This window comes from Lipophrys pholis (assembly GCF_963383615.2).
Source record: "Lipophrys pholis genome assembly, chromosome: 4".
In the NCBI taxonomy this organism is placed as follows: Eukaryota; Metazoa; Chordata; class Actinopteri; order Blenniiformes; family Blenniidae; genus Lipophrys; species Lipophrys pholis.
The window spans coordinates 1,625,710-1,649,653 of NC_137637.1; the positions used below are offsets into that span (position 1 = coordinate 1,625,710).

The 23,944-nt window shown below is 46.5% G+C and overlaps 1 protein-coding gene and 1 long non-coding RNA gene across 2 annotated transcripts; one reads left to right on the top strand and one right to left on the bottom strand.

The window, feature by feature from the left end:
* Window positions 1–1,767: 1,767 nt before the first annotated feature.
* On the bottom strand, window positions 1,768–8,288 carry LOC308108965 (uncharacterized protein; the record flags this gene model as incomplete). The annotated part of the gene is made up of 6 exons (XM_080462296.1): window positions 1,768–1,832; window positions 6,549–6,629; window positions 6,704–6,922; window positions 6,987–7,226; window positions 7,420–7,634; window positions 8,224–8,288. The coding sequence occupies 6 exons, from the start codon at window positions 8,286–8,288 to the stop codon at window positions 1,768–1,770; spliced, it is 885 nt and encodes a 294-aa protein (XP_080318422.1).
* A 5,867-nt stretch (window positions 8,289–14,155) lies between these two features.
* LOC308108016 lies at window positions 14,156–19,100 on the top strand. The gene is made up of 3 exons (XR_013935260.1): window positions 14,156–14,304; window positions 17,379–17,750; window positions 17,885–19,100. It is a non-coding gene; the product is annotated as an uncharacterized lncRNA (long non-coding RNA).
* The last annotated feature ends 4,844 nt before the right edge of the window (window positions 19,101–23,944 follow it).

Here is a 23,944-nt window from a genome sequence, read left to right on the forward strand (position 1 = left end):
AAAAATAATCCAAACCAAATAAATTACAATTCTATAAAAATCAATCCAAAGTAAATAAGTCTATAAAAATGTAATACAACTCAATAAAAGTAAATAAAACTCAATAAAAAGCTGTCCAAAGTAATTAAAACTAAATAACTTGCAATTGACTTTAAAGCTGCAAGCAGCCTTGATCGGGACCTGGCACTCTGGACTCTGGCCTGTCAGGGTCGAGCCAATCACGGCCTTTGGACCAAACATGGCCTCTTGACCAATCACGGCCTTTGGACCAAACATGGCCTCTTGACCAATCACGGCCTTTGGACCAAACATGGCCTCTTGACCAATCACGGCCTTTGGACCAAACATTAAAATGTTGATCAAATTTCAATTCTGAAGGTTTTAACAAAAAAAGGACTTTTGTTTAAAAAAATATGGAGGGCTTTAATTTTGAAAACCTACTAAACTCTAATTTATCTAATCCCTCAATATAATTTTTTTACGGTTTTGGTGTCATTTTTAATCAACAAGGATTCTTATTTTGAAGGAGTTTGGGGCTTTTATTTAGAAAGTCAGGACATGCAGGTTAAGTGGGCAGTTTGATAAACATGGTATTGCACGATCCAGGGTATCGAATTACGCAGCAGTTTTATGACCACCTGTAGTTGATCATGTCATCACATTGGGGGAGAGGACAGATTTTATCCAAATATTTTGGAAACAACTCCTCTGAATCCGCAGTTTTCAGGCAAATATTTGGCGCAGGCGCATGATTTTGCTCCATCTGACTCTTCGATAAATGTCGTTTGAAATCGCGGCAACAAAACAAAGACAGCATTGTTCTGTCTCGTCAAGAAGGTCATGTTTTATGGAACTTTCCCCACATGTGATACATCGTCTTGTTCAGCAGGTTCTTGTTAGGCTGTACATTGCAGACTTCCTGTTGAATTAAGGTCAGGGGTCTCGTGATTTTTAGGTCTTGGTGAGATGAAGAATTTGGTTTTGGTTTGATTTCTCTACGACATTCCTACGGGCCGTGGTGGCACTTTTAGTGTTTCTCGGTGGCACGAGAGAGCACATTTTGTAACTCAGGGTTAATCTTTGAAATTTGCTGAAATTTTTTGCCAGTCTTGAGTGAAATTTGGTGAATTCTTGAGTGTGGTTGGGGGGCAGAATTAGGTCTAATGAAACGTAACTATAATAATAAGAAACAAAGAAAGAAAAATTACAATTACAACAGGGTCCAGCCTGGAGGCCTCGGTCTCTAAATAAACTATCCAAACTCAATTAAACTCCATTAAAAGCAGTCCAATGAACAGCAGATGGCCTCAGTGATGAGTCTCAGTGGACGAGTCTCAGTGGATGAGTCTCAGTGGATGAGTCTCAGTGACGAGTGGACGAGTAGACGACGTCAGGATCTGGAGGAAAGTCTAAAAACACAGAAACAGGAAGTGAACAAAGTTCTACTGAAGCTTAAAAATTATTTTATCAGAATCCCACTTCCTGAATGTTTCATCTGAAACAGGAAGAGCGACAACGACGCCGCTGGCTTCACCACTCTGTAACAAACCAGCTGGTACAGACCCAGACCAACTGGTACAGACCCCAAACAAGCTGGTACAGACATCAGACCAGCTGGTACAGACCCCAGACCAGCAGGACCCTGGAAACTCTTCTGATCCACACCAGCCATTTTTCACTGGTCCAAACTGAGTAGAACAGGTCCAAACTGGGTAGAACAGGTCCAAACTGAGTAGAAATGGGCCACCTGTTACCTGACGTCGTCACTCAGCTTCTCTTCTCTTTGAAGACGATTTGTCCGTAAGAAACGTCTGAATACACTGGATCCACATCTGTAACACACAGCAACACAGTACTACACTCAGTACGCACAGAGCTACACACAGTACCACATCAAGTACACACAGTACTACATGCAGTACACACAGTAATACACACAGTACTACATAGTACTACACACAGTTCACACAGTTCTGCACACAGTACTACACAAATTGTACACACAGTACTGCACACACTACACACAGTACTACACTACTCTAGCCCACCAGCTCTGCTCCATCCCTCCATCATCCCTCCTCCATCCCTCCACCCCTCCATCCCTCCTCCACCCCCCAGAGAGGATGTAGATTTGGTGCTGATCTTCATCCACCCTCCTCACAGTGAACTGGAGGTCATGTGATGCCACCAGGAGGAAAACACAAGTCACAAGGAGCAGAGCTCCTCCCTGACTTCTCCTCTACATCACCTTACAGGTGAGAGCAGCTCCAGAGCTTTGCATGGTTCCTCACATTCATCTCTTCACTCACACACCATTGGAGGCTGCAGCCATGCAAGGCACTGTCACTCCGCTGGGAGCAGTTTGGGCTTCGGTGCCTTGCCCAAGGAAACTTTGGCATGTGGACAGGTGGAGATGGGAATCAAACCGGCAACCTTCAATTGGGAGACAACCGCTCTACCAACTGAGCCATGCCGCTTCCTAGGGATGGGAATCAAAAACCGGTTCTGACTGAGAACCGGTTCCAATTGATCAATTCCATGGGAATCGTACACCAGACTAATGAGGGACTTTTAATAAATTAACTCTGCCGTCAATCTGTCCCGTGTAGTGAATGTCTCTCCAACGAGCCGACAGCATAGACATATGCTAGTAGATCTTTACTATATGTGGGAGCCTCTAGTTTTCACGCCATATACCATAGACATTATATACGTAGACGATTCATGACTGGGGACGGACACGTCAACAGCGCCGCCATCTTGGACCGGTGGTGGTGGAGGCAGGGGTGAATGAACATCGACGACCGAAAGAGGTACTGCTCAATCTCTAAGTAGAATTATAAGTTGAATTTTGTATCAGTCTTCCCTTAAAGACTTAAACACAACAAAAGGAAATGTGACTAGTGGTGGTCAGTGTGCATTAATGTGCAGTACACACTTTGTTTAGTGTGTGTTAATGTGCAGTACACACTTTGTTTAGTGTGTGTTAATGTGCAGTACACACTTTGATTAGTGAGTGTTAATGTGCAGTACACACTTTGTTTAGTGTGTGTGAATGTGCAGTACACACTTTGTTTTACTGGGCGGTCATTCATGTGAAATTGATTGACAGTGTTTGTAAGTGTTTGTGAAATTTCCAGCGATATACGGAGCAGAATCGCTGTATTGTAATAATACTGTTATCGTGGGCAAACAGGTTACTGGCTATACACAGCCATAGTAATGGTTATAATAATAATATCAATAATAATATAAGAATCCAGTAACTATAATACAATAATATAAACTGTAATAACAATAAACAGCATTAGATAATTATATTAAGGTAATATAATAACATAGCTATAATAATAGTACAATGAGAATACCAGTAACTATAAAATAAAATAATAATATGAGAATCTAATAATTATAAGACTAGCATTAACAATAATGAAGTAGTAGTACAGTTATACAATAATAATTGTCAAATGCAATGTATAGCCATGTCAATAAAAACCTGATTCTCTCTCTCTCTCTCTCTCTCTCTCTCTCTCTCTCTCTCTCTCTCTCTCTCTCTCTCTCTCTCTCTCTCTCTCTCTCTCTCTCTCTCTCTCTCTCTCTCTCTCTCTCTCTCTCTCTCTCTCTCTCTCTCTCTCTCTCTCTCTCTCTCTCTCTCTCTCTCTCTCTCTCTCTCTCTCTCTCTCTCTCTCTCTCTCTCTCTCTCTCTCTCCTGTGTAGACATACACAATCCTTACAGTCTACTACTGTATGTCTATATAATAGATCATTCTGAGTTGAAAATCCCCACAAAAAAGCACCAGCACATATGAAAACAGCATTCCCTGCAGACTGAGAGAACGTGTTCCTCCTCCTACGTCACTTCCTCATTCCTCTCCAGTCTCCGACCTCCCAGAGAGGGTTAGCTTGTCAACAGCACAAAATTTATAAAAGTGTAAATTCCAGGGGGCATCCAATGAAGGCAAATACACATTTGACTGTTCTTTTTTAATGGAAAAATTATAATACAAGTTTCATGTTTGGAAAAAATTAATGTGTTCCTTTTGGTGCAGAAGATTGTGTAAAACTACTTTTTTTCCCCTCAAAGAAATACTCAGGAATCATTAGGAGAATTGATCAAATCTTATCAATTCCCACCCCCAGTAATCTACATGTTAATTCTCCTTAAAAAAAACAACAACAACCAATAAGAGAACCAATAAAGAATTGAATCGATAAACAGAATAAAAAATGGAATCGGAATCGGAAGAATCGTATTAATTCCCATACCTATAGCCCCCCCTACACAAAGTAGGTACACAGTGTACTAGACAGTGTGTGTGTGTGTGTGTGTGTGTGTGTGTGTGTGTGTGTGTGTGTGTGTGTGTGTGTGTGTGTGTGTGTGTGTGTGTGTGTGTGTGTGTGTGTGTGTGTGTGTGGGTGTGTGTGTGTGTGAGTTTCCTGCAGGTAGTCATCTACATTTCCTGAAGTTTCTGCTGAACGTTTAGCTAAAAGCCACGTTGCCATAGAAACCTGTTCGCCACAGGACGGAGGCAGCAAGTGGTCACCGTGATGATGTGACGCTTTTAATCAGAAAGAGGAAGTCAGAAAACCGCAGGCCTGGCACACACACACACACACACACACACACACGCACGCACGCACGCACGCACGCACGCACGCACGCACGCACGCACGCACGCACGCACGCACGCACGCACGCTGACTGACAGGAGGAGCTCTGCAGCATCACCGAGAGCCGCGGCTCCCAGAACGTGAATTAAATAATCTCGTTCCCTCGTATTATTAACTTCAGGGAGCGACTTATTAAATCGTTCCCACGCGTATTTTTTATTTTTTTCTCTGTAACCACACTGGGGCTCCGTGTTCGCTGTAATTTTCAGAAAGCGATAACTCCGCCCCCAGCTGATGACACGTCGGGCCCCAGTCTGGCTCCTCTCTGGCCCAGCAATGAAGTGGGGCCAGCGTAGCACCAGTTTAGCCCCAGTTTGGCCGGGGCTTTGGCAGTGGAAAGACAAAGAACTGGTGCTGAGTCTGGCCCTGGCTCTGAACTAGCACCTGGTTCTTTCCAGTGAAAAAGCCCCCTGACTGGTTGAGGCCTCCAGGATTTACCACCTTCAATCCCCACCTTATAAACGCCTCTGGAGAGATTCTCTTCCTCCAGGTGAACTGCAGCTCCTCCTGCTGACACCCTCGACTCCTCTTCTGACCACCAGCATCAGAACTTCACCTGAACCAGAGACCAGAACCCAGAGACCAACCACCAGGGTCAGAACTTCCTCAGTACTAGAGATCAGAACCCAGAGACCAACCACCAGGGTCAGAACTTCCTCAGTACTAGAGATCAGAACCCAGACACCAACCACCAGGGTCAGAACTTCCTCAGTACTAGAGATCAAAACCCAGAGACCAACCACCAGGGTCAGAACTTCCTCAGTACTAGAGATCAGAACCCAGAGACCAACCACCAGGGTCAGAACTTCTTCAGTACTAGAGATCAGAACCCAGAGACCAACCACCAGGGTCAGAACTTCCAAACTCTCCTCCTCCTCCAGCCTGGACCACAACCAAACTCCTTCTTCAGAGACGTTAGGGATCTGGTAACCACTGGGCATTTACATGATGATTAGTTAACATGATGCTCTGCACAGAATGGTTTAACTTGATGAAGATGTGTTGATTCTATTACAGTGATTGACTGACTTCTTTGATGATGATATCAGATTCTATTACAGTCATTGAGTTATATTGATAATGATGCCACACACACACACACACACACACACACACACACACACACACACACACACACACACACACACACACACAGGATCTGCATGCTAATCTTGGCTTTACTAACTAGTTAACTAACAACCTACACATTTCACATCAAAGACAACTTCACACAGTAACTGGACGCCGGCTGATTGTTCTCCAGCACATGGTGGAGACCAAGGACAGCCCTCCTGCTGTCTGGTAACCTCCATTCTGAATGGTGCCGCCATCTTGTTTGTAGTTCCTTGCCAGGTCTCACACACACACTTCCTCCACCTCTTAAAACACTCCATAACTGGTAGTACGTGATCCTTATGAGGTAAGAAATCCCTACATTTCTGGTGTCCCGTGTGAAGCTGCATTCATTTTTGGTGCCCCATGCGAGGGATAGCAAAGTCGACTTTAATTCATATTTGTGCAATATTAATATACACGCATATTTTGGTACAAACAAAAAAAATCTCTGACTAAGACTCTGGACTTTTTTGGTCTCGGTACTGATACCATGACCCCAGACGGAGTCAGAGGAAAACTAGATGGAGGGATGTTTTGGCAGAACCTTCAACTGAACCTCCAACAGAACCTTCAACAGAACTTCCAACAGAACCTCCACCCTCGAAGACCCTCCAATGTGTCTCAAACCAAACAGTCTGTGGACAAGTGGACCACGGTTCTCCACAGAGCAGTGAAAGACTCCCAGAACATGGGCACCAGTGTGTGACCGTGGTCATGGTTGTGAACTAAATGGTTACCAGGAAGTTGGTGGCGGGTACCTTTGCTCCGTCTGATTGGCTGCTGTGGACGAGGAGACACGTTGAGGTCACTGTAGGTCACGTAGGCTTCTGCTCCGACGCCTGAAGAAAGAAACGCCAGACGTTAAACCGTCGTTAAAGCAGCTGAAGAGACGGACCTTCAGTGTGTTCCTCACCTTCTGGCTTCCTGTGAAGAACCCGTCTGATCAGAAGAACCAGAGCCACCAGCAGGAGGAGCACACCCAGAGACGCCAGGGAGATCCACAAAGGGAGGCGAGGGGAGTCTGGAGGAGAGGAGGAGCCAGGACGAGAGGAGAAGGAGCCAGGACGAGAGGAGGAGGAGCCAGGATGAGAGGAGGAGGAGCCAGGAGGAGGAGGAGTCGTGGTGAGTCTCCCTGAAATAATTCACAGTTAAAGACGTTGTCATCAGGACACCTGCAGCAGGTTTGTGCTCCTCACCTGTGACGGAGATCCAGCTGGGTGGAGATTCTCCACCAGCCCTGATGCTACACCTGTATAGGCCTTCAGCAGAGAGGGAAACATGGTGGAGGGTCATGTGACCTGCAGGCTCGGTCCTGATGAGGTCGCCGTCTTTATAGAAATCAGCCATGATGGTGGAGGGAGCGCTTGATCTACAATGCAGAGTGATGTTCTGTCCCTCCATCACTGGGTGGAGTGGACTCTCCAGGATCACTGAGTCTGAAAAACAAACCAGAGTCACACACACACACACACACACACACACACACACACACACACACACACACACACACACACACACACACACACACACACACACACACACACACACACACACACACACACACACACACACACACACACACACACACACACACACACACACACACACACACACACACACACACCTTACCAGTCACAGTGATGTTGATGCTCCCAGCTGCTCCTCTGGACTCACACCAGTAAACTCCACCATCTGAGTTGAGGATGTAGTTAATGTTACAGGAGGAACCATCTTCTTTTCTCGACATGTCTCCACAGATCGTCCTCTCTCCTCTGATTCTCCTCCACACTGTCCCGCCGTCCTCACAGCTCAGAGACACTGACTCTCCTTTAAGGAACTGAGACCTGCTGGGACTCACAGTCACACCTGCTGAAGCTGAGACAGAGAGAGAAGCTGCTAGAATAAAATGATAATACATACACTGTTCATACAGTAAAAGGATTTGACTTCTATCGTTCTTTTCCACCACTTGCGCCCCAAACAACTTTACTCTGTTACTGAATTGTCCGGACTATAAGTCGCTCCAGTCAGATAATACTTCTTAAAGAGGAAAACACATAAATAAGATGCATTGGACTATAAGTCGCATCTGTTTAGATTTTTTTAATCGACAGACATTTCAACTGGAAAGGCAAGTTAATCAATGTTTTGGTTTTCAGTGTGAAAATGACCATCGGCGGCAGGTTTGGTCCGTCACCACATCCTGCCAGCTCCACTGTTACGTGTGACTCCTCCTGACCAGGTGGCACTTTATATACTTCACTTTATATACTTTATATACTTTAATTTCTATGCTATACTGCCCTTTCTCTTCAACGGTGTCGGTAATAATGTCTAACATGGGTTTGCTAAGCCAACAATCAATGGCCTTGCCATGCCAGGTCATGCCAGGCCATCCCGGACCATCCCGGACCATGTCAGGCCATCCCGGACCATGCCAAGCCATCCCGGACCATGTCGGGGCCATCCCGGACCACGTCGGCGCCATCCCGGACCATGTCGGGCCATGCCATGCCAGGCCATACAGCCACCGTTCAATGGATCGGGCGTGTGCTTGCTAAGGGGCGGGGCGGGGCGGGGCGGGGCGGGGACCGCACTTCGCTGCTAACTGCCAACTAACATGACTGATGCTGATGGCGGTGGCTATGCTAACGGCTGACTGATGAAGTTGGTTTCATACTCAATCTCTCGGTGGAAAAGACATTGAAACTATGCGTCAGGACAGAAGTGGACAGGTGCCATAATACCAGTTGTCACAGGACCAGCCAAACTATGGAGAAAAGTACAACACACACACACACACACACACACACACACACACACACACACACACACACACACACACACACACACACACACACACACACACACACACACACACACACACACACACACACACACACACACACACACACACACACACACACACACACACACACACACCTTACCAGTCACAGTGATGTTGATGCTCCCAGCTGCTCCTCTGGACTCACACCAGTAAACTCCACCATCTGAGTTGAGGATGTAGTTAATGTTACAGGAGGAACCATCTTCTTTTCTCGACATGTCTCCACAGATCGTCCTCTCTCCTCTGATTCTCCTCCACACTGTCCCGCCGTCCTCACAGCTCAGAGACACTGACTCTCCTTTAAGGAACTGAGACCTGCTGGGACTCACAGTCACACCTGCTGAAGCTGAGACAGAGAGAGAAGCTGCTAGAATAAAATGATAATACATACACTGTTCATACAGTAAAAGGATTTGACTTCTATCGTTCTTTTCCACCACTTGCGCCCCAAACAACTTTACTCTGTTACTGAATTGTCCGGACTATAAGTCGCTCCAGTCAGATAATACTTCTTAAAGAGGAAAACACATAAATAAGATGCATTGGACTATAAGTCGCATCTGTTTAGATTTTTTTAATCGACAGACATTTCAACTGGAAAGGCAAGTTAATCAATGTTTTGGTTTTCAGTGTGAAAATGACCATCGGCGGCAGGTTTGGTCCGTCACCACATCCTGCCAGCTCCACTGTTACGTGTGACTCCTCCTGACCAGGTGGCACTTTATATACTTCACTTTATATACTTTATATACTTTAATTTCTATGCTATACTGCCCTTTCTCTTCAACGGTGTCGGTAATAATGTCTAACATGGGTTTGCTAAGCCAACAATCAATGGCCTTGCCATGCCAGGTCATGCCAGGCCATCCCGGACCATCCCGGACCATGTCAGGCCATCCCGGACCATGCCAAGCCATCCCGGACCATGTCGGGGCCATCCCGGACCACGTCGGCGCCATCCCGGACCATGTCGGGCCATGCCATGCCAGGCCATACAGCCACCGTTCAATGGATCGGGCGTGTGCTTGCTAAGGGGCGGGGCGGGGCGGGGCGGGGCGGGGACCGCACTTCGCTGCTAACTGCCAACTAACATGACTGATGCTGATGGCGGTGGCTATGCTAACGGCTGACTGATGAAGTTGGTTTCATACTCAATCTCTCGGTGGAAAAGACATTGAAACTATGCGTCAGGACAGAAGTGGACAGGTGCCATAATACCAGTTGTCACAGGACCAGCCAAACTATGGAGAAAAGTACAACACACACACACACACACACACACACACACACACACACACACACACACACACACACACACACACACACACACACACACACACACACACACACACACACACACACACACACACACACACACACACACACACACACACACACACACACACACACACAGAGAGAGAGAGTCCCTCCACTGGAGCAGTTTGAGGTTCAGTGTCTTGCTCAAGGACACTTCAACATATGAACAGTTGGGGAAATGAACCAGCGACCTTGAGCATTTTGTTGAAGTGGAGCTGCTGACTCAGAGTACTACTACTACTACTCTCAGAGTACTACTACTACTACTCGCAGAGTACTACTACTCTCAGAGTACTACTAGTCTCAGCAGAGGATCCTAGTAAAACCTGAGCATCAGTCCCAAGATGAAGCAGGCGAAGAGAAAAACTCACCTGGAAGGATTGTTGTGAAGATCAGAGCTGAGGAGAGAAGACATGTTAGTGTGAGAGAGGAACTTCCTCCTCCTCCTCCTCCTCCTCCTCCTCCTCCTCCATACAGACATTAAATCAGTAGAATATTTCAGTCTTACCGATCAGACATGCTTCATCCATCGTTGTTGTTCAGTCACTGATCACTTTGTGTTGAACAGTTATTAGAGCCCGCCCTCTTCCTCTGTGGTTTTCTCCTCTGGCCTGAGTGGTGGTGGTGGTGGGGGGTGGCGAGGGGGGTGGTGGTGGTGGGGGCTGGCCATCAGTTTCTGTGTCTTCATGTCAGGACAGACATGTTCCACTGCACGGCCTCCGGTTTGATCTCAGCCTCTGTTCCTCCAAACATAAAGGTCCTCCTATACACTCCTGATCAAAATCTCAAGAATAGTTTTAAAATTTCAGGAATTTGCATTTTGCTCTGTCGGATCTTAAAAAAGTTCTATTTAGAGTTTCAAAGTACAAAAAGAAGAAATGAGAGCAAGACAAAAACATTGTGAGCAGGCAACATATCGAAAACAACAACTCACCAGCTGATCAAACGTTTGAGACCACAGCCTTTAAAAGACAACATCGACACAGAAACTTGGATTCCGGGTCATTTTCTGTCAAGTCTTCACACCGAGAGCGCCTCCATGTGGCCGAGGCAGAAATGTTTTAGGATTGTTGAGCTGCAGAAGCAAGGCCTCCTACATTGCGCCCTGGATGCTGAGGCTGGTCGCAGTGGGACAGTCATTTTGACTTTCTGAAAAAATCCTGGAGGTTAAGGAACAAAAAAGTCAAGTGGTTGACCCAAACAATCTCACTGACACTGAGCCGGAGGATCTGATTGGCTGTTTGTCCAGACACTGGACCATGCTCCACCATTACTGGTTCTGACTGAGTCCAGTACCCATCAGACCAAGTCTGGGAGAGAGGAGTTTCCAAAACTAGAAACTGGAGGCATTTTAACCCTGGTTTACACATCACTCATCGAATCCATCATTACATCAATATCTCACCCTGGTACGGCTCGCTCTCCATGAAACACAAAACAAAACTCTCCCGTATCGTCAAACAGGCAAAATCATTGGTTCACCACAAACACAGATCAGTACAACCACTCTGTGATCCGGAAAGCCACCCTGATCACAGAGGACTCCTCTCACCCCCGCCATCATCTTCTCATCCCTCCGTCACTCCTCTCACCCCCTCCATCATCTTCTCACCCCTCCGTCACTCCTCTCACCCCCTCCATCATCTTCTCACCCCCTCCATCACTCTTCTCACCCGTCATTCATTCTTCTGACCCTTCCATCACTCTTCTCACCCCCTCCTTCATTGCTCTCACCACTTCCACCACTCCTCTCACCCCTCCATTGCACTTCTCACCCCTCCATCACTCTTCTCACCCCCTCCTTTATTCCTCTCACCCCTTCCATCACTCCTCTCACCCCTCTGTCACTCCTCTCACCCCCTCCATCATCTTCTCACCCCCTCCATCACTCTTCAGACCCCTCCATCACTCGTCTCACCCCTCCATCACTCCTCTCACCCCCTCCATCAAACTTCTCACCCCCTCCATCTGTCTTCTCACCCCTCCTTCATTCCTCTCACCCCTCCATCACTCTTCTCACCCCCTCCTTCATTCCTCTCACCCCTCCATAACTCCTCTCACCCCCTCCTTCACTCCTCTAACCCCCTTCATTTCACCCACCCCCTCAATCAATCCTCTCACCCCTCCCATCACTCCTCACCCCCTCAATCACTCCTTCCAATTACTCCCATCAGGTAGACTCTTCAAAGTCCCTCTGGCCTGTAAAAACATCTCCAAAAAATTCTTCATCGCAAATGCAATAGCTACTCTAAACCAAATGAAATAAGAAACTGGACTGAACATATATTCTTTTTTAAATCGACGACTGTTTACTGTTTTCATTTAACATTTCCTTTATGTCCGTACTTGTGTCTTATTTTTAAAATATGTATTGTATTTTGTTGTTGGAGCCTTGTCAAGGTCTGTCTGTCTATCTATCTATCTATCTATCTATCTATCTAGTACGGTTCTTCTTTCATATATTGATTTGGTTTTACTATACTTTAGGTCTCTGATAAAGATTATGAAACCCACACAGACCTCTTGTCCTAAAAATAATTAGAAGCTCTTCCAACAGTCCAGTCTGTTGTTACACTTCAGGATTATTTATAATCATAAGTCATTCATTCTGCCATACTTTATCTAAGTTTTATTTTAAATGTTCTGTTTGCTCGCTTCATTAAAACTTCTGATTCCGAGTGATAAAATTATTCTTCATCTGATCTGGTCTTATTCTTCCTTAAAAAAACATCTTTAATGTAATTTTAAAAAGTTATAAATACCTCGTTTATGATATGAACCTTCCCTCTTGTTGAGACATGAGAGACTCTATTGCTCAACATAACATCATTCGCTTTAGAAGTTTTCTTTTAGGTCAGATATAGTTCTCTGTGGTTCAGTTATTACTTACTCTGGTCTGCCCTCTGGTGGACGGTTATGGTTATTGCAATATAATCATGTCTGCTGCTGGCCTTTCTTACTTTTTTTTGTTTTTTTGATCGTTTTTCTCTGTTTCTGGCCTCTTCTGGCTTTACTTGACCTCTAGCGCTGTAAATTGACCTCTCAAAAAAGTTGGGCAGTCTTAATTTGAGGTTTTGTTTTTTTATAAACTGGTTCTTTCCAGGCTTCATGTTTACTATTTAATACCATTCTTTTAATCAAGCACAGTTTTGGAGCAGATCGTGGTATTCTGTGTTTTCCACTTTAATTGTAATAGTATGTACTATTGAACTCCTATTGGCACTGCATCTTCCAATGTTTATACTAAAATACCTCTCAGTTATAATCACATAGAGCTGTTGTTTATATTTCAAACTTGTTTCACTATTACAACCCTCGCATCCCTCAGCCTCCATCACCAGAGGCCGACGCCTCCATCCACACCACCACCACCATCCACTGCCCCCAACCACACCACCACCACCACCATCCACTGCCCCATCCACACCACCACCAGGAGGAGGTCCAGCACTTGGCAGGAAGGTCCATCAGCAACAACCTGGACCTGAACATCAGCAAGACCAAGGAACTCGTTCAGGATTTCAGAAGATCCACCTGCATGGAGCACTCTGCCCTCTGCATTAACGGACAGGAGGTGGAGAGGGTGGAGCTTCAGGTTCCTTGGCATGGACATCTCTGCTGACCTCACCTTGACCAACAACACCTCCCACAGGTGAGGAGGAACAACAAACTTAAAGCAGGCTCCCCTATCTCAACCCCTGCTGGTGAACTTCTACAGAAGCTCCATGGAGGCTCCTGACCTCCTGCTGCAGGTGGAGAGGCTACCGACCTCCTCCTGCAGGTGGAGGCAGGAGGAGAGCCATTGCTCACAGCAGTGGAATGTGATCTGTTATTGTTCAGCAGAATCATGTGACGTGAGCCTGACCTCTGATTGGCTGCTGACTCAGGGAGGTTCTCTTTTGTTCAGAACCTGCAGAGTGAGAACGTGCAGGTAGTTCCTGTCAGTGTTTCCTCCACCTGGTGTTTAAAGACTGTTGAGTCTCTGCTTGTTGGTGGAGCAGAGAAACTCCAGCTGCTGTGAGCAGCTCTAGTCTCTGTTTGTCTTGTTCAATCACAGTCTCTGTCCAGAGGACGACTGGAACGGGACCTTACGATAAACACAGTCTCTTCCTGGAATCTGATCCGGCTCCTCCTATGAAGTCACAGTCTCCTCCCTCAGAACCCGACTTGATGATAAACAGAGTCTCTTCCTGGTTGACTGACTATAATCTGAGCTCCTCCCAAGAACCTGATCCCTCAGTAGTTTTCCACTCGGTCTCAGTCTCCAACGTTCCAGAACCCTCCAGAAATGAAGGTGTTGTTCTCCTTCCTGCTGAGCTGCTGGATGACTGAGCTCTCGGTGTCTGCAGGTGAGTGACAGCTCCTCTTCTCTCTTTTAAACTCACTTTGTAGAAATTGATCAGTGTTTAACTTTTTCAGGTAAATTATTATATGTCATTGAAGGATTCTGCTCAAATGTTTTTTGTATCTGTGCTTGTCCTTGTACAAGCCTTATCTACAGAGTAACTTTGCTCCAGCTGCACCCACATTGGTGGGAACAAGATATGGTTCTCACCCTCCTCGAGACTCTGTGAACCTACAGTAAAATTCCATGACCTCATTGTTTTCTTACCCCTCCCTTCTGTTTCCTGAAAAGCTCTGCACACGGTACACACTCAGGCAGTTTCACCTGTGTTTTTGCATTGTAAATGGTAAATGGACTAACTTTTGTAGTGCTTTTTAGCTGAGAGCAGCCCCCAAAGCGCTTTACATAGCTCATCACATTCACACACACATTCACACACCATTGGAGGCTGCAGCCATGCAAGGCGTTGTCACTCCAATGAGGCAGTTTGGGGTTCAGTGTCTTGCCCAAGGACACTTTGGCATGTAGGCAGGGAGAGATGGGAATCGAACCTGCAACCTTCAGATTGGGAGACGACCGCTTTACCAACCGAGATATGCCGCCCCAGATTGTGTCTTTTGAAGCTTCAATAAAAACTCTTGACAGAAAAACTCTGTTTAACGAACTTTATTCCAAAAGCAGCACCGGAAGAAATCCATGACAAAGTAATAAATGAAGTCGTTTTGTCAAGAAAAATTCCCTTCAGCAAACTGCTCCTCCTGAATTAAAACCTGAAACCTGGATTAATAACCAAACTCTTCACCACCACTCTAAATGACAGTTTCAGTAGGACTGCAGAGTGGAACCCTTGTTAGTGTTGGGGCTGAAGATTCCATGAACTCCTCCAGAGGTTTTTCCCCCGAAGGAAAACACCAGCAACAATAAACAGGCCATAAAACAGCTGGGGAGCGAGCCAGACCCCGGAAGTGGCCAATGAGGATGCTCGAATCCAACCCGAACACCACAGGGGTCCGAAATTCTAGCGCCTGGGTGAAACTTCTCCTTCCAAAACTCACGGCTTTTCAATCTGACCATCGAGGGAGAGACATCTCTTTCCCTCGTCAGGATGGTATTAGAGAGCACCAAGCAGAAACAAAGAGACAGAACCAACACCAGCCCGCTGGACGAGCAGGACCCAGTTCGGACTACATCTTCTGTTTCCTCTATTTTTGCCTTTTTGTGGGATTCTGGAGACCAGAGCCATCATCTCCTCTTCTCCAAGATCATCCTCTCAGCTGCCAACTCCTGCAGCTGAAGCCAGGCCTCTGAATTCAGGACGCTGAATTCATACCTGGTAACAACCAGTTACCACAGCCTCCCAGAACCAACAACAGAACCGGAGGGTGAGAGCTTTGTCTGGGCAGAGAATACTTAGAATGATGTTCTGTTAACCTGCAATGTGTGTTTCAATGTGCCGCTCAGAAGGCCGCAGCATCTCATATGTTTGTGTACGCGCATTCACACGCACCAACCAAGTCCAGGACCAGAGGTCCAAGTGAGCTCCAGGCCCACTGTGAGCTCTGTGTGGAGGAACCAGGGTTCAGAACCGAGCCGCGCAGAATTCTCTGTCTTTCTCTTGTCTTCATCCTCTCTCATTCTCTCCCCCTATTTCACTAACCCGCAGCAACGCGCCCCCCTTATCAGATCGAGATAAGGTGACTGCATGTAACACCTACATGATAGCTGCTGCAAGAGCAGATCTGTTTTGATCACAAGAGTTGTAACTGCAGGACCCGACCTCCACTTAGGACTCAGGTGCTCAGAACCGGGCCAACGGAACCGCCCGTTCGCTACGCCCTCGGTAGACTAACTCGCTCCGAGACCGCCCTCGGGCATGCGCGCTCGACGGACGTCTTGTTTATCTGGCCGCTAAGCAACCGCCGCGTCCCCAGAAAGAGCGAGTCAAACGCCTCTAGTGGTTTCGTGGGTCATCGCAATCCCTCTTGACATCCACCTGGTGGACAAATCAAGTCATTGCGCTCTCCCTCTGTGCGCCGCCGCACGCCCCTAGTGGTCGTCACAGTCACCGCATTGACCCGCCAACGTCTGCCTCCACCTGGTGGACGTTCGAGGTCATTACACCCCCTCACATTGACCAGAAGACGTCTGCCTCCACCTGGTGGACGTTCGAGGTCATTACACCGCCACCCTCATCTCTCCAGACCACACACACACACACACACACACACTCTTTGTACATAGTGTTTGCTGTTTAATAGATTAGATCTCCGTGTTAGATGTCGTTTGCTATTTGAATGTGTTGATTTATGAGATGATTTCCGAATTATTTACGAATTAATACATTTTTATTAATAAACGCCTGTTAGCTGAATTGTACGCTTCTTGGTGATTGTGTATTTATTGTTGACAATTCACTGGTTTGTAACAGTCTGTGCTCGGATCTCACACCTTCCATTCTATTTAAGATTGTTATATTTTATGCAGAAATATTCACTAAATTAAATAAACTTTTTACAATCGAGACTGATATTTTGGTATTAGCTATTTCCAGTTTATCTGGTGGTGCCCCGATTTATTATTAATACAAAAATAAGAAATGTATGCAAATTAATACTTTTTTTATTAAAAATTTGTTTTGATAATTTTTTTTTTTTTTTAAGTAATGATTCAATTACTTTAGGAGTTGTTAGTGAGTAAATGACCGTTTACTTTCATGAATAATTTCAATTTTTCATAAATTACTTCCAGTGATTTATTACTTTCAGTAATCTATTACTTACAGTAATTTAATGCTAATAACCAACCATAAACCCCTGTTAGGAACGGATATAAACACATCCTAGAACATCTCAGCAGGTAGTTATTGGTGAACCAAAACAATCATACGTTTACAGAGAATAAGCGTCTTGCAGAGTTACAATCTCTCAAAAGTCAAACAGTGACTCCAGTCTCACGTTCTCACCGTCTGTCGCTGTGCTTCCCACCTGCTTCATCCTCTCTGTTCTTGTCTCTGATTGGCTGCTGGAGAAGTGAAGAGTCTCACCTGAACCTGTTGACCTCTGACCTGTTTCTGCTCAGGTTCACCAACGCTAAACATCACTGCTGATGAAGGAGAAAACATCACTCTGTCATGTGAAGCTCCAGACAAGAGCAACAAGAACATCTTACTTGTAGAGTGGACCAGAACGGACTTGGAGAAGAACCAGTATGTTCTTTTGTACCGAAACGAAAACATTGTTTCAGACTCCCAGCTTCCTTCTTACAAGAACCGAGTGGAACTGAAGGACGAACCGCTGAATGGAGACCCGAGTCTGATCCTGAAGAACGTGACTTTCAATGACCGTGGGACATACAAGTGTTTCGTCGTCCAGAGAAGAAGAGAGACCAGAACAAAGAGATCTTTAAACATTGAATCTGAGAGCTTCATCGTCCTCTCAGTGAATTCTCCAGGTGAGTTGTTGAAGCAGCTGCAGGTTTGTTGGATCACAGTTGGTCATTGGTGAGAGTTTGTAGAAAGTCTGAGTCATGTGATCAGAGTCTGACAGCAGCTCTTCATCATGCTCTTCCTCTCTTTTTGACTGCAGGTCCCTCAGGTCTTGGAGAGGATGGAGGGAAGGAAGAGGGAGGTGGTAGAAGACATGATGGTCTGACTGGAGCGACTCTGACTGTTGGTTTTTTTGGTAGTGTTTTGGCTGCTGTGACGTTACTGATGAAGAAGAAGTCAGGCCTTCGCCCCCCCCCCTTCTGGTCCTGGTTCTGGTCCACGACATGATAAACTGTTGGACCCTGAGACACCGTCTGAGGTCTCATGACTCTTGTTCCTCCATCATGGACACTCTTCGTCCTCCTCCTCCTCCTTCATGTTTCCCTCTCCAGCAGCTGTCACCTTGTCGCGGTGGGGAGGCTTGTGTGCTCAGAGGTCACTGTCAACAACCTGATCCAGAGCCAGACTAAGAGCAGCTCACCTTCCTCTACTGAAAGTAAACTCTAGACCAGAGTTCTCCAACCTCGGTCCTCCAGAGCATCCATCCTGCAGGTTTAGCTCCTCCCAGTTGCAGCACACCTGATTGCAATGAGGGGCTCGTTATTGGGCTTTTTCACAACCTTGGTGATGACATCATCATGAGATTCAGGTCTGCTGAAGCAGGGAGAGTACTAAAACGTGCAGGACAGGGGTCCTCCAGGACCGGAGTTGGAGACCTCTGGTTCAAAGACTGAAGAAAAAAGACTTGGAATGAATCCAGATGAAAGAATCTGGTGATTGAATCATGAATCTGACCTTCAGGATGGAAACGGGTCAACTCTGACCCCTGACCCCTGATGACAGTTCATTTAAAAAATATTCTTGAAGACACATTTGATAAAAAAGGCATACATAGATGACAATAAATGACACTAAATCATGAATGTGAGCTCTGTCTTCTGTTCTTCCCATTATGTCATGAGCTTTGGATCTCCATTGATCTCTCAGTTTAAATGGTAATTTTGCAACAATAGCTCTCATATTGACCAGCATGTCAAGCTCTTGTAAGTACTGAAGGTCCTCCATTGCGTTACAGCAACCACGTAGAAACAAGGCATATGCTTGGAGTGTGCTTACCTCTTCCGATTTAATTGATTGCCAGGCCAAAGCCCTTTCCATGTAAGCAGTTGCAATTTTGTAGTGGTTGCCAAAATGTTCCTGTATGAGATTCTTTGCCACTGTATAGCCACTTTCAGGGTCCATATGCAGGCAGCTACGCACCAGTTCTCGTGGCTGTCCTTTGGTGTACTGCTCCATATAGTAAAGGCAATCAGCTTTACTTGTCTTTCTTTCTACTCCTCGCTCAAAGGCCTTTACAAACGATGTGTATTTGAGAGGGTCTCCATCAAATGTAGGAATATCTCTCGGCAGTAGAGATGAGGAAAGCTGGTGCTGTACCAGGGCCGCTGTTATTTCATTTTGCCTGTGCATGATGTTAATTATGTCTCCACTCGAATTTTGACCTACTGTCCGATGACTTCCTGTAGCTTGTTCTTTTCCATCATTTGAGGCATGTTATTTCCTTGTTGTTGTGTATTTGGGGAGTACTCAGAGTTTGTCACAGTTTGCGATAATTGTACAGTTTGTTTTGGCCGCACATCCATGCATTTTAGTTTGTCAGATTTTAATGACGATTCAGTCCAGTGATTTTGTTTAGACTGTTTCAATGCAGGCTCGTACTCCTTTGCTATGGGGTTTAAGGCAATGACAGGTTCTGCCTTCTCCTTTTTCTTTTCAAAGTAAGAGTTCATTCCATTCGAGCCTCTTGCAGAGCTGCATGTATCACAAGCCTGTAATACTGCTAACTTAGCATTGAATGCCGCCAAGTCAGCTTTCAGGTCAAGTTCCTCCTTCCTCCTCAGCTGCTCTTACTGTTGCTCTAAAGTGTGTCTTTCCTTTAACGCTGCTTGTCGAGCGAGAAGTGCAGCTCTATCAGCCTCAGCTTTTATGCGTGCAGAGGATGTTGTGCTTGAGTTACCACTGCGATGGCTCCTTTGACTTGAGCGTTTGCTACCCACATTTGACACACTGTCCTCAGGACGGACATCATCCTCCACATGTGTAACATTTCCATGTGCATTTAAACCATGACACAAAACCCACCCTTTTGCACTGTCAATACACTCGTCATTTGACAACATGCTTATGTGGCGAAATGGGAGAGATCACTAAGATTGTGGGGGAGCTTAGAGCCGAGTGGAAACTGGTTCCCAAAGACTCAGCAAGTTGCTGACAACGCCACCAGGGGAATTTCACCCCGGGAATTGTTCCACTTCTGATCACTTCTTCAGAGGCACACAGGTCCGTTATACCAAGAGGCAAGAGACGTGGTTCCTTGACAATATAATATCTTTTTATTAACAATTTACGAAATCACCCATAAAAACACTCGTAAAATAAAGGGGGAGGTGTTCCAGATCAGAGCCGGCCTACCTCGGGGCAGTGTGTCGACGGGGGTGAGTGGGTCCCAGGGGGAGGTCACCGGGTGAACGCTAGCCACACACACACACACGTGACGGGAAGAAACCAAAAGTGGGCCCGGGACTTGCACAGCACACACAAGAAGAGGGGTACCACCACCACGGACTCTAGTCCACCACCGTAGGGGGCTCAGCGTCTGAAATGGAGGGATATAATGAATAGGGAACACTAAACACAGGAAAAGAAAAGAAATGAAAAGCAAAGACCATATGATAGATGACAAACAGCCACCTATAATATTATAAAGCAAGTACAAAGGAAATGATATTTTAACTAAACAAAATGAGATTATCGACACGAACTGAACATTAAACCAAAACAATAAACTTAACAGAAAGTCCACCACAACAACATAAACCGAAAACAGTGTAACCCCACTGCGTACACGTTTTAAAATGAGGCGGAAGCTCAACTTAAAAGGCAGTGGTTTGACACAAAAGGTTAAAACCAGAACGGGCAGAACCCGGCCCAGCCGTGGCCGGCCCGGCAGCCGAGATGAGGCTGGAGTTTACACGGCTAGGAGCGGGGCTGGAAGTCCGGTGAGGCAGAACAGCTGGGAGGCAAATTAGCCGGGAGGCAAAGCAGCGGCGAGGAGCACCGGCCCAGTAGCAGCCGCAGCTCTCCAATGCAGCCACTAAATGTAAACAGGGATCACATGGGAAGCTCACATCGAGAGCCAAACACATCATATACTGACTGGCACCATTTAGGCTACATACCTCAGGGACGCGGTGTGCCACACCTGGGAGGGAAAGCACGTCTGAGCATTGTAGCCACCCGTAGCTTCCTACAACATTAGCGAGCTTTAACATGCGGGTAACCTCGGTGCCTCGAGAGGCTATAACTGGACAAAAAGCGTGACCTACCAGCAGCAATCCACAACGTGATGCGAGTTCAACCAGCTCTGAGAGTCACGGTGTTTCCGGAAGTGCGGAGCGACCGACAGGGGCGTGCCCTCAGCCTTGGAGAGAGAGGGCGCACACGGAGACCAGCCCCCCGCTTTATAGTAGGGTGGACTGTCCTGATTGGTTTACGCCTCCCTCTTAGCCAGAGACTTAAACCACCTTAAATAGTCCTGTCCCAGATATGACTATTCTGCTACAGTCTATCCCCACGTCTTGCATCATCGCCCCGACGATGAATAAAACAGGCCCCTGCTTACAGAGTTAGTTCCAAGGGCGGAAAATAGCGGTAATGGTGTTAGACACCGGAGCAGGAGCATTTACAACACCTGGGGCCACTCCCCCCACCGACCTGGGGAGATGGTGAACATTTGAATGCTGACCAGCTGTAGGCAGCGCCGTTCGCCGCACTGCTGCCTCAGTGGTGGTTGGGTAGGCAGTTGGTGGGGCAGGCAATGAGATGGATGGCTGGTCTGCTGCAGCTGTGGAGAGAGTCACTGAAGAACCTGGCACAATGCAGTTCAAGTCAGACTGCCGAGGCGATAGCTGAGGTGTTGGGGCCACTGTAAGTACGCCGGTGGGAGTCACCACAGGAACTTCCTGACTAGGTCATCTGACATCTCATCCTCCGAGTGACGCTCGGGGAGAGGTGGATGAGGGGGAGAGACACTTTCTGGGGAGCCTGCGCCAACCACGGCCTTCAAAAGTGTTCGATTTACTTGCCTAGCCCTCCCCTGATCATGCACCGGTGCAATCGTGTACACTGACCCTCCTTCTCTTGGGGCTCTTAAAGGAGACATATCATGCTTTTAAATCCTTCCTTTTTACATATAAATCATACAGTTGTGGTCTATATAAAGCGGAACTGCAATGCTTGGGTCTGAATTCCTCATTATTATAGCTCCACAGGCCCCTTTTCTGATGTGCTTCTGAGAGCAACTCGTTTTGGGGCAGTCTCTTCAAATGCAAATGAGACACTTCATACCCCGCCTCCTCTCCAGGTTACAGAGGTGACACTCGGTTCAACTCCACCCTGTTCGGCCATCTGTGTAGTTTGATAGAACAGATACAATTATCTAGCGGCGCAGAAACTTTATATTCACACATTTACAAAATGTCAACAACGGAAGATTTGTCCATCCAGCCATACATGTTCGAGCCAGAGTCGGACCCGGCGGAGCGAGATGAAAATGACGATGATGCACCTGCAGAACAACGTCTTCATATGGATGTAACGCAATGGTGTGTTACTATGAAATGACCGAGGAAAACTTTAGACTTAAATTAAATCACGTAGGCCATATCATAGGATCTAAAACGAGCACACAGCGCTAACATATGAAGACGGTGCAACTGCTAATGCTAACAAAACAATGAGAGGGATGTCTTATCATCACACTTTTTAGCGTTATATACAGCTTACCGAAGTGCTCTGTTCGTCGTCTCCATAGATAGAAGGAACTGACCGCTCAATCAGACGAAGTCTTTCGGCAAATCCTTCTTTATACTGGCGGAGGTTGCTGAAGCAGTCATCCTTGAAGTGCTTCGCGCACACAAAAATGACCTTACCCACAGATGTGGGTACATTTCTGTGAAAAATAAAACTCAACCAGGCACTTCGAAAAGGTTCTGATGCTGGGAGACGGTGTAATGAAGCTTGTGGGTTACTACATCCAACAACCGAACATTTCGACTTATCCTCTCGTAACTTCGGCATCCTTGAGGTTGGACTACAAAATCGCAGCGAGAAACAAAAATGGCAGATTGCTCGAAGTGTTGGGCCTGGAGTCGATGTCCTAATTTGGCAGTTCCGCTGCGAATACTGTGACGTCATTGTTCAAAAAACGTAATAGAGAATAGAAAAATCGAAACAGATTGCAAAATATGAGCAAAACAGAATATAAAGATATCAATGGAGCACCTGAAGAGACTACTTTGAACTTTTCTGTACTTCTAAACACAAACAAAATGCATTTAAGGGCTAAAAAAGTGGATTTAGCATGATATGTCCCCTTTAAGACTCTATACCACCGGGCCATAGAGGTCCCTGATCTTTTGCCGCCCTCGGGCATTGAGGTCCCGCAGCCACACTAACTGGCCCTCTTTCAGTGGTGCATCGCGAACATGCTTATCATAATTGTGTTTTCGGCGCTCTGCCGCAACTCTCAACTGCTCTCTGGCACCTTCAAAAGGTTATCTGCAAGCGGGTCTGGTGCTCCAGAATCCACTCATGGACATCACCACCAACAGGGTCCTGAACCCGACCCAACAAAAAGTCAACTGGTAGTCTGGGTTCTTGTCCAAACATCAGAAAGAATGGAGACTCACCAGTGGCCTGATGGGGAGTAGAGTTGTAAGAGTAGAGTACCTGAGGCAGGCAGGAGTTCCAATCTCTTTTTCAAGACACCGGCAAGGTACGCAATAAGTTCTGGAGAGTCCGGTTAAAGCGCTCGCATTGGCCATTGCAAGCCGGATGATACGGGGTTGTCCGAGACTTCTCAATGCCATACAGGCCACAAAGCTGTTTAATGAGGGAGCTCTCAAAGTTGCGGCCCTGGTCTGAATGCAGGCGAGCAGGGACCCCAAACTTTGAGAACCACTCTCCAACCAGGACCTGAGCCACAGTGGAGGCTTGTTGGTCACGAGTGGGAACTGCCAGGGTGTACTTGCTGAACACGTCCGTCATAACAAGGACATTCTCCAGACCATTTCGGGAAGGTTCTAAGATGGTATAATCG